Here is a 12,080-nt window from a genome sequence, read left to right as displayed (position 1 = left end):
CTCGCTCTCCCTCATACATTCTCTCTCCATTTTCCCTCACAACAATGGTAGTCCTCTCATACCGGCGACCAAAATAGACATCATACCTCCAACCACCCCCAATATCTGGCTCATCCTATTCTTTTTAGTTATTTTTATATCTGGTTTTATTTTGGCAGATTTGATTTGATTTTTTTTAAGATCTGACTAAGTAACTAGTTATTATTACGATCATTTTTTTTAGATTTAGTTAAGTAACCAATAACCATCACAATCAATTTCTTTTTGTCAGATCTGTTTTTTTCTTCAGATCTAGTTAAGTAATCAGTTACTATCATGATTATTTTTTTTCCTAGATTTGGTTAAGTAACTAGTTACCATCATGATTGTTTCCCCTATATTTGGCTAAGTAACTAGTTACCACTCAGTTACCATCATGATACATGTAGGTTAAGTAACCTATTTTTTATTTAGGTTTTAGATATGATTGTCATTGTCTTAGCTGGTTATTTTGATAGTGGTAACTGTTTATCATAACATTACTAAAAGTATAAAAACTAATTTCATAGTGGTAATCAGTTACCACTACATCACTAAAAAAACACACAGCGGTCATAACTGGTTACCTGATAAGTGCAGTTTTAGATTATATTTTTTTAATTTTTTAGGCTTAGAAATTGTTAGTTTTTAGTTATTTTAATTTAGTTTTTGGTATTTTATGACTTTTTGGATAAAACGAATTTTGAAGAGTTAAAATACATAATTATTACTTTTAAACTAAATTAAGTATTAATTAATATTTCTATGGATTTAATAAATGAATTTTTAATTGAAATATTTATTTTTAATTTGATTATTTTTTTTGTAAGGAAATATGGTATTTTTGTAAAGGAGACTTATGAAACTGATATAAATAAGAGCCCAACATGAGGAAATAGGTCCAGCCCGTTACCAAGCTCTCTACCTATGCATGCCACGTGTCACACATAGGAGCTGCTTCTCCCCCCATTCCACCAAGTGTCGGCTTGTGCATCACTTCTAGCCATGGTCCTCACATGTCTCCCTCTCTGACTCGTTCAGCGGCATGTGATGGTCACACTCAAATCAGGTCGCAAGTATCTTATCACGTGCGAGTGGTATGTAATTTCAGCAAAACATGTGCCAAAACGTGTGGGTCCCATGCGAATTCTGATGCTCACTCTCTTCCAACTACGTGTGATACCCACCACCCAATCATGAAGAGTGTGCACACGCGGGTCAAGGAAATAAAATAAAAAGAAAAAATTTTGTCACTGATATCTTACTACCAAATTCGAAATTAGGGATTTTTCACAAATATAAAAGCAAATTAATATCTTTAAATTTTAAATTCTATTTTAATTAGAGTAAATTATGGTTAAAATACTTAATATTTTTTAATTGATGCACTTTTATATCTAATTTTTTTCTACAATAAATGTATACTCAATATCTTCAAAATATTACATTTTTATATCCAAGCATTTTTTGGTAGTAAATATACTCAATTTGTTTAAAATGTTGCACTTTTTTTTACATATTTTTTATTATTTTGAGAAAGAAAAAAGAAAATTAAGGAAAAATATAGAAATTTAATTATTTTTTAAATTTGACATTATTCTCTCTTTCTTATTATTCCTCAAAATAACTATTTTAAATTAAAAATTAATTAATGTTTTATCAAAATTAATAACAAAATGATTTAAAATAATTAAAAAATATTTTCCCATCAATTTAAAATATAAGATTTTTTTTTTAAAAAAAAATTAAAGGAAAAATGTAAGTTTTAATTATTTTGAGAAAGAATAAGGAAGTGAAATTAATTTAAAATTTAAAATATAATTAAATCCATATATCTTTTTCACGTTCCTATTATTGCTCAAAGTAATAAAAAAAATAGGTATAAAATTGTAACATTTTAAAAATATTGAGTATATTTACCACAAAAAATATTAGGTATAAAAGTACAATATTTTAAAGACATTAAGTATATTTACTGCAAAAAAAAATAGTATAAAAGTACAATAATTTGAAAACATTAGGTATTTTTGTCGCAATTTATTCTTTTAATTATTTTTAGTTATTATAAATTAAGGAGTTAACTCTCTATTTAAAAAGGCTTTTTTTTACTCTTTTTCACATAGTAAATATATATTTGTTGCTTATTATTGGATGATTTCAAAGCCCTAAATATGATTTCTTATTTGTAATACTTTTCATTGTTTTTATATATTCGTATGTCAAAGCTTATATTCTCCTACGTTTAATTTCATAATTATTGTCTTAATCTTATTTGGGCCACTGAATAGAGTTTTGCTATAGTCTACTATCATCCTAGGGTTTCATTTTACCAAGTTCTTTGGAAACTAAAAATATATATATTAAGAAGTCAGAGCTAATAAGAAAGGAAAGAAGTAAACAAGACCAAAGTTTTTACGTTGTTGGGGCGTTAATGAGCTTTAGTCCACAAGTCAATTGTATTGAGCTTTAGAGAGTTTAACAATGGAGGTTTTCAGCAAGTTCAGCAGTGTTTTTGCATGTATGAAAAGGTCGGATCAGATCCTTGCTATAGTGCACTAATGACCCTATTTATAGATGGCCATGTAGTTTGGGTCGGACTAATTCGGGCTTAATAAAGATATAAATGTAATTACCTGTCGAAGGAGCTATAATAGAAGTGGAGAATGTGAATACATAATTTTTTATCTGGGCCCACTGGGCCGACCTAAGTGTGGTAGAGAACTACGAATGTCCCCTATACGTTGATACAGACTGGTGCACGTGAACCGTCAGGGGATTTTGGGAACATGATCTGTCAAAGTAGTGGCAGTACCGATCCCTAGGGACATTGTACATTCCGTGCGTATCCCTTTTGCAGGTTAGTTAAGGAGACCAACTGCCAAATTTCTCTGCGACACGTCAGCCAGATGAAGTATCAATCTTGTTCTACTTGGATGTATGATCCAGGTTCATTTATCGAGGCAGACATCAGTTAGTGATGACAGATTGAAGGGTATACCCTGGTAACGAGTTGAAATGTGAGGAACTCCATCCGGATCCCTCATGGTGGGATCTGTCCCTTGAATTGGAATGTCCACCATAATGATCTACGTCCCGGAGGATGGAGATTATGTACACTCATGAATTTGGTTCAGGCCATCATCCCAGGTCCAGGTTCTTGTTATACTTGGGTTATTCGCCAGTTATTGGACCTAGGATGGGTCTAAGCCTTCAGGCCCTTGGTTGCGTAGTGTTTGCTGGGCCTTGTTTGGGCCTAGGCCCCTCCTGAGAGGTCATGAAGCCCATTGGACGATGCCACATGTTCTGGGTGGAAAATATGGACAACATTTACCCCCCAAGTCTTCATCCATGTTCGCGCGGTGGAGACTTGCCTCGTCATCTTGGGTCAATCACCTTAGTCCCGAGTCAATTACCTATGTCCCAGTTCAATTACCTAAGTCTCGGTTCAATTCCTTGGGGGCCAATTGATTAACCTCAACCTTTTGAATTTCTAATGACCTAGGCACGTGTCACCAGGTGAGTGGTACGTTGGTGCCACTCGCGCCCAACAGACATGTGGAAATTCCTTTGTTGTTCTGCGTGACTAATAGATGTCAGCGCATTTTCTGAAGTGTCCCATTTAGGTGAAATGACACTTTTAGCACTTGAGTTGGCTATTTAATGTACCTTCGCTATTCGGAACCGTCGGATGTGGATTTTCTTTGGATATTCAATATGAGTCGTTGGATGCAGAAAGACGTGGAATGCGAATTGACGAATCAACGTTTTAGCACTTGATTGGGCTAGTTAATGTACCTTCGCTATCCAGAACAGTCATATGTGGATTTTCTGGGGCTATCCTTTTTTGGCGCTTAGCGTGGTACCGCTCAGACACTTCATCGGTCTCCCGAGGTCTAAAAGAATCTCCTGGAGACTGGCCTCCAATTCACGCGTACGCGGATCGGCCCTCAGACGGGCTTTCTCCTCCTCCGGGGCCGCTTGAATAACTTGTTCTCGCTTTCTGATACTATCGAGAACAAGGGAGGTCTTTTCATTGAGTTCGGCGATCTTCTTTTGCGAACCATTGGATTTTCTCTCCTATAAATATGCCAGTGGGTTGCCTTCCTCATTTTTACTAATTCTGAATTTTTGAACTAGAGAGTAGAAAGCAAAAACCTTGAATGTCTGGAGTCACAGACAAAATTTTCCAGCTTTTATTACATTTTCGAGCCCAACTATTTCCATCAAACTTGCCCTTCGCTCATCAGGAGGAAAACTTTGCCCCAGACGATCCTTTCAAGAACATTGAAGAGTTGTTCTACCGTCTTCTCAAGTTCAAGGCTGAGTTTCTCCAGTAATTCTCTCTGGCCACTTCTTTGTTTTCCCTTATTGTTTTCATTTATCGTATTGCCTCCATGATCATGCTGAATTTTAGGGCTGCGAATGCCGTGTAGGGTGGTTTTAGGTAGTGTGATGAATAATAGAGTTTTTTAGGGTAAATTTCTTGCCTGGGCCGCGACAAATGAAGCGACGAACTCAGATGTCTAAAAACTGTCCATATGAATTGTTTCCTTCTGCAAAGTTTTTTTGCTTTTAGTTCCCGACTTATGCTCCTGAGACCTTAGTTGTTCCCAGAGCACTGTCCGGAGTGGACCTCTTCAAGAAGTTTAGGATAATCCTGATGCCTTAACCATTTTTCTTCCATTTTGGTGCTAACTACTTGGTTCTTGCTTTTCCTGTCGCTCTTCTAGGTCCTTGATCATGGCTCACGGCGTCACACTTTACCCGGAGGATGATGTGAATGAGGCCCCAGTCATCCTGGAGGGGCATAAGCTTCCCATTGGAAATACGTGTGAAATGGACGCAGAGACGAACGAGTTCCAGAATTACCGGATGCTAAATGAGTTGGAGAAATCCTTCAGGGTAGAGTCGACTTTGGGACTCTTCTTCAATAGGCTGGCCCAGAAGGAAGAAAAGGCCCACACTGGTGTGGGTGCATTTGGGGCCTAAAGCATGGGCCATATTAGTGCGGGAGCCAATATTCCACTTCATGAATATTTTGCACGATTCCTCCAATTCGTGGGGATCGTGCCATTCTATCTCCTGCCCTAAGCGTACAAGTTGCTTGCGGGGTGGTATGTGTTCTGCGCCTGGAAGGAGATGGCAGAGCCCACCCCCGCGGAGGTGCTATACTATTACTGGTTGGAGCCGCAACTGAACTCCAAGGACAAGACGTGAGACAGGTTCTACAAACTGAAGAGCCGTAATGTCGGTCCGGCTCCATTCAACACCTGGAAACACCCATCCGATATTAGACACTATTGGTTTATGATATCCGGGTTCCTCCTGGAGAAGAATCCCACTTTAGTGCTTGACTTGTAGCATGTGGGTAAGTCTTCTTTTCCCACCCATTGCTTCGTCTTTCTTTTTTCCTTTATCTTTCATCGGATATTCATGTTCCTTTGAACAGGTCTGTATGCCCAGACCCGGATGACTAAGTTCATCATGGATCGGAAGAAAAAATACGCCACCTTCAGTGCCAAAGATCTAGACGTGGGGGGGTGGGGTTAGTGAACACGGATAATCTTCGGTTGGCCGGGTTACTAGTCGGCCACCAATCGATAGACGTCCTAACCTCCGGGGACTGCAGTGTAAGAGGGACCCTGCTCAGAGGGAAGAGTTGGTCATCATTCATATTGAGGCGCTAGAAGCCGCGGTAAAGGCAGATGCGAAGAGGATGGAGGCAAAACGTATTCGCCTTGCGGAGCGGGCCAAGTCTGAGGAGCTGGATGCCTTGCTTGAGGGGAGGCAACCCAACACGGGAGCTCCTGGAGCCAACATCTTAGGGCAAGGTAAATCGCCTCCATTTTTTACTTATGCTCCTCATACTTAGGGTTTTGTTGGGAATAGGCCACGAAACCGGTACTATTTAATCGGGACTACTAGCAATAGGGGGCTTCCTCGCCCTATCACTGTGGACATGTTAACTCTCATGCATTTGTCCTGGTTCCTCCAATATGATAAATTTTTGGGCCTGGATGACATGGGGGATCAAACTCATGCTTTTACCCTAGGAGAATTAAGTCGGGCCCGTTTCATTTATAAGGGTCCGTCCTAGAGGACTTAAACTTGCATGTTTCTTTTTTATTTGTCCTTCCTGCTTCGTTGCTAATCTGTAATTTGTTCTTACTTCAAGTGAACTAGACATGGCTAATCCTGTGGCCAAGATGAAAGAAATGATTGAAGCCAGGGCTGCGAAGGCCAAGGCAACATCGAAGAAGGTTGCCAAGATCCCGCCCAGGACGACGATCATCAACCTGATGGTCGAGGCCACAGAACCGGCCGCGGGGACCCTGGAGAGAGCTCAAGCTGCCGCCGCAGCCACTATGGCATCTGCTCAGTAGTGTTTACCACCACCTACTCCCCTCCAAGTCATAAATTTGGAGTAGTAGCCTTCCGTAGAAGGTGAGGCGAATAAAAGGAAGACGGACTTCGCTGCAGTGTCGTCTGCGGAGCGGGCCAAGAAGGCCAAGACAGTGAGGGACTCCATTATGATCGAGGCACACTCCCCTGGAGAAGGTCTCATAATTATGTCGGAGCTCCCGGATGCTCCTGTGCTTCCCATCAACCCAACCCTTCCTAGGGAAGGGCAGTCGGTCGTCTTAGAGGAGAGGATGGGGATGGTGTTCCGGTGTAACTTCCCAAAAATGCTAATAAGGTTTAATGCCTTGATTAACATGCTGGGAGGGCGTAATTGGATGTATGTGTGATTAGTTGATTAAATGCGTGACTATGTTGCAAGCATGATATATATGATGAAATGAATATATTTAAATGCATGTTTATTTGTATTAAATATGCATGTGGGCCCATTATTGATAGTTTGGGCATATTTGTAATATTGGCTCGTTGCAGGCATAAATGTTATTATATGTGAGTAAATGATTGAGACCACATTATTATGTGGATATATTTGCAGTATACAACTCGAGACGATTCTAGTGAGCGGGTTAGCGGAATAGTCACAACGGGGTCCAATACCCGGCTCGAGGCGAGCCTAGGGATAGTTTAGGAAGTGTAATGTATATTTGGGATTTATCGAGGAATGAGTAGGATTTTGGTAGTAAGTTGGACATGCGAGAATAAATGGGAATTTCTAGGACAAAATGAGGATTAATGGATGTTGAGGCTAATGACGATATTGTCCCTGGGGTTACTAAAGGGTAAGGGTATGCCTAAGGGGGCATTGTGGTCTTTTTACCATAAGGTTAGACACAACCAACTTGAATTGTGTAGAAACTTTAGACAAAAATAGATAAGCTTCAGTAAAAAATTTCTCTCTCTCTCTCTCTCTCTCTCTCTAACATGTTCTATCTCCTTCCTTGGGAGACTTGGGGTTTCTTTATGAAGTTTTTGGGAGAAGGAGCTGGAAACCTAAGGGAATTTTAAGATAGGGAGCTTGGGGAATGAAGAACTGGAGCTAGGATCATTGAAGGATTATTCAGAGGCATAGTCTGCAGTTGGAGGTAAGGTTTGTACCCTGTTTTCTTGATGAATTCTGCCATAGTTTAGGTTTTATTGAGGTTTAAACTTTGGTTTTGAATCCGAATTTTGTTGAGGATATGGATTAGTTTCTAGGGTAATTATGATAACTATGTTGTGTTATTGTGGATTCTAGACTCGATTTTAATGTTTGGTTATGGTTAAGGTGTGTTCTTATGTGTTAACTTGAAGAAAATGGAGAAAAGAAACTGGGTTTTCTGTGTTTGGAGGCCCAAGTCGCAACCCTACTCTTTAGGTGCCGCGGCCCGCCTATTTGAAGAGGCTGGAAACGCCTCTAGTTTGCCCAGACGCTGCGGCATGGGGGAGAATGTCGCAGCCCGTGTTCCTTATAAATGATATTTCCGTGAAATCATTCAAAAAAATGAAATCTCAATCATTTAACCTTTTGAACAAAGCATTTAAGGAAATCATCATTTCACTTCTCATACAGAAATTATATATTTCATATCTATGAATAACACTCCCACTCAATTACACTACTAAATCCCCAAGATGTAAGTATGGGCTAGACTGTAGGGTAAGCTGGTAACGAACAGGTTAAAAGTTTTAAATATTATAATTACGAAAATATCATCATTCAGAATTAAGATCGACTTGACCTATGGTCAACTTTGTGACATTGATTAGATTTGATAACATCAATACTTATTCATCTATTAATAATAAATATCAATCCTAGTCCAATGTACCCATATACATTTGATCTTATCTACTTGGCCAATGCCTTGGATAAGACATCACACCCGAATGTGTAAGCAGATCATATCATAGATTACTAAATCAGTGAAAACTCAATGCACTGATCTAATCTTAGGACATGTTTGTTTGAACATATAATTACAATCATAATCCATTGTGACCTAGTCATTATATTTGTAACTATTTATATGTTCGGAATTTTATAAATGTTACCAATAATCATGTAATAAAACAAGAAAGCAACACAATTTTAAAACTAAATGATTTATACTAATTTTACTGATAATATAAAATCGTGTTACATGTTCAACATAGTTTTATAAGGGCATAAAACCCAACAAACTCCCACTTGCCCTTTTAAAACAAATGGGACATGTGTTCTCAAAACCATTCATTCTACATGCTTCACAGTTATGCTCTTTGCTTATATCTTTGTAAAAGGATATGAAACATTGCCTTCCAATTCTATTTTCATCACCTTCACATCACACCTTCACCACACATCCTCAGTAATATGGTACTTTCTCTTTATATGCTTTGCTCTTTTGTGGCTTTGAGGTTGTTTCGAATTCGCTATTTCCTAATTATTATCACTAGAAAAAATGAGTGGTTTATCCAATTTTTGTTATAACACTAAGATCCGTATAGAACTTCCTTAGCTTGACTATTTCCTTAGCCTCCATAGACGCAGCTATGTACTCAGCCTCCAAGGTGGATTTTGAAATGGCATATAGCATAACACTTCTCCAAATCACAGCTACTAAGATGGCAGACAACCTATTGCTTCTTCAAATCATAGCTCCACCCCCAAGAGTAAACACATTTTTTTAGAAGTAGACTTCCTGTTCTCAACATTCGGTCTAAAATATGAATCTGTGTACCCTAACCGGTTCAAAGATCCACCTGAAAAGACTAACATATAGCCTCTAGTCCATCAAAGATACCGACCTCCATCTATTGTTTATTTCCATAGCACAACCAAGAATCAAATCTTCAACAAATAAGGATTGAGAGAAAAACCATTACCTCCCTTGATTGTGTTCCAAAAACACAAAAGCAAAAGAATACTCTTGGCACACCATCACAAAGAAGAGAAAGAAACAAACCATTAGAACTGGGGAGAATAACTAGACTTAAGAATCAAAACCAAAAACCAATTCAAGACATACCTAGAAATTCCAAACCCTAGCCTTCTTGTCCTCCTTCTTCCATTTCCTTCTCTCTTATTCTCTCTATCTCGTGCCTTCTCTTTCTCTTCCTCTCTATGTCGCTGGCTAGCACACAAAAGAGCAAGGGAAAACCCTCTCTTTCCTTTCATCTCAAAGCCTAACCCTAAAGGAAATCCCCCAATTCAATTCCCCTATCCTCTCACTTGATTCTCTCTTCCAAGGTCAAGTAATAGAAGCACAAAAGAGGAAACTATCTCCCCTTGTTAACCGACAATGTAGCCCCTCTCTCTCTCATCAATACTTGGCAAAGCAAGGCCACACTCACACTAAATCTTCAACTTGCCACCTTCCAAGTTTAACACAAGACAACTAATACCTCTGTAATGACCCAACTAATTCTAAGACTTTGGACCATTAAAACTACTATACATAGACACTATTCTTAAGAAAACATACATAACTTTATTAAAAACTATAAGGTAAATGTTGAAATTCATAAATTCGGGGTATGGGATCCCATTGTTTGACAAATAAAACATAACTTTATGTATGTTACATAGAAAACATAATTAATTTTACCTTATAGTTTTTAATAAAGTTATGTATGTTTTCTTAAGAATAATGTCCACGTATAGTAGTTTTAATGGTCCAAAGTCTTAGAATTAGTTGGGTCATTACAACCTCAAAGGCTCTTACTCTATTTATCTTTATTTGATTTAAATTCATAAATAAATGGTAAAGAAATTCCCTCTTTTCCTCACGCTACCTTCCCTTTCTCTCCTCTTGGTTTCCATTTTCTAATGTGAACACTAACATTCTAGAATATCCCCTATTTAATTACATCAATTTCTATTTTTGTTAAATAATAAAAATAAATAAATAAAAATGAAAAAAAATACATTATGCATAGAAAACTAATGCATGTTCATCATGCATATCATGCACATACACACACACACAAGTGCTAGAGTGCATTTCTACTAACCACGCACATTGATGCACACAACCAAAACTCAAGTACTAACAAATTAAAACAATTAATTAAATAAATCAATTAACAAATGAAATCACATATTTTCTACCAAAAAATTCAAATACAATTGAAACTTAACAATTAATAATAAAATAAAGCACAAAAATTAATAAAATAAAACAAAATTGGTGTGCTACATTTTTACAACACACCAACACCTTCACATATCAGATTTTATATTGTGTACTTTTAAACTTTTACCTAAACATTATTTTAATGTTTTTCTTTGTCTGATTTGGGTTGTTTGGAACAATAGAATTTTAACACTTTTCAGAAAATCGACTATTCCCCTCAAGGAAATTCCAAGTTGGGTTACTTCTTTTCTTCAAAACTATTGGGAGGTTCAGCAAATTCAGAATGTAAACATGGTGGAAAAAAATTCAAGAACAAATATTCAGTGGATTCTACACCTACAGGTCATTTGAAAGCAAATATTGATGCAGCTACATGCGCTAAAGTTGTAGTCAGAGACGACAATGGAAGGATTGTAGCTGGATTTGCTATTCCTATGCGAGGGAGTTATTCATCTTTGATCATAGAAGCTCAAGCTCTTGTGTACCCTTCTCTGCCTTTGCGAAGCATCCCAATCTCCGATGTTCTTCATATCTGCCCAGCCGATCTGCAAACCCTCCCGTCCCTCTCTCAATGGTATGTCCCCTCTCTCCATTTAACATTTCTGTATTAGTTTATCACTTCATGAAAATTAGGTCATTGGCCAATACCATTTCTTTGGTTACAATTTCATTTATGCAATTTGCCTAAGCATTTTTCAGCACATATATCATACAACCCACCTGTAATTAAAGCCTCTCATGTAGAATATCACTGGTAATTTTCTAACGGGGTTCTTTCTTTCCTCTAGTGATTGGAGTAAGGATAATGTAATTGTTATTGTGACTGTTTTCTCAGGTCAACTAATGCTAACTTTTATTGCAGGAAAATCAATACATAAGTTTCTCTCTTGCAAGTTGCAAAAAGTTGAAATACTAGAAGGCTTATTTAGACGAAAGTCACTTGAAAAGAGATGATGATTATGTGTAGAAGTCATTTGATGTATTGTTGTAGTTCCATTTATTGGAATTATTGTTTTTTTTAAATATATTCATGTACTTTTTTATGTATTTAAAATTTCCTACTAATAAAATAAAATTTTTACGTTTAAAAATTTGTCTCTATTTAATTCTCATGTTTTCATAATTATGCAAACAAATAATAATATATAATTTGTAAACTATATTTTAGGGAAAAGATCTGGTTTAGTAACATTTTGTAAATGTCCCTAATTTTATTTTATTTTTCTTCATAAAATTAATACAAAAGATGGTGACATTTGAAGTTTTTAGTGACACTAGCTTACATTTGTGACAAATGTCACTAATTCAATAAGTGTCTTAAAAAGTGAAAAATATTAACATTTTTAAATCCCACAAATCAATAATTTTTTCGTAGTGCATTAAGGCCCTAGAAAAAGAAATTTATTTCATGTTCATAATGGAAAATACTAAACAATAGTCACAAATCATGGCTTGAAATTCAAAAGAACAAGAAAAAAAATAAAGAAGAAGAAGAAAAGATAAAACTAGTGTGTAGATTTGTCTTGAATCTTCAAATACACTCTT

The 12,080-nt window shown here is 37.0% G+C and overlaps 1 protein-coding gene across 1 annotated transcript; it reads left to right on the top strand.

The window, feature by feature from the left end:
• The first annotated feature begins 6,587 nt into the window (after positions 1-6,587).
• Positions 6,588-11,610, top strand: LOC133791968 (uncharacterized). Its single transcript, XM_062229877.1, has 3 exons — positions 6,588-6,680; positions 10,718-11,109; positions 11,398-11,610. Exons 1-3 carry the CDS (start codon positions 6,588-6,590, stop codon positions 11,411-11,413), a joined length of 501 nt encoding a protein of 166 aa, XP_062085861.1. The 3' UTR covers positions 11,414-11,610.
• The last annotated feature ends 470 nt before the right edge of the window (positions 11,611-12,080 follow it).

Source organism: Humulus lupulus, chromosome 7 (genome assembly GCF_963169125.1).
Source record: "Humulus lupulus chromosome 7, drHumLupu1.1, whole genome shotgun sequence".
In the NCBI taxonomy this organism is placed as follows: domain Eukaryota; kingdom Viridiplantae; phylum Streptophyta; class Magnoliopsida; order Rosales; family Cannabaceae; genus Humulus; species Humulus lupulus.
Note: the sequence above shows the minus strand (reverse complement) of the source record. Positions and strands in the feature narration are given on the sequence as shown.

Coding starts and splice junctions, on each gene's coding strand:
- LOC133791968 (XM_062229877.1), top strand. CDS start 6,588: ATGTCGGAGCTCCCGGATGCTCCTGTGCTTCCCATCAACCCAACCCTT. Junction 6,681..10,717: donor TAGAGGAGAGGATGGGGATG/GTGTTCCGGTGT, acceptor TTGGAACAATAG/AATTTTAACACTTTTCAGAA.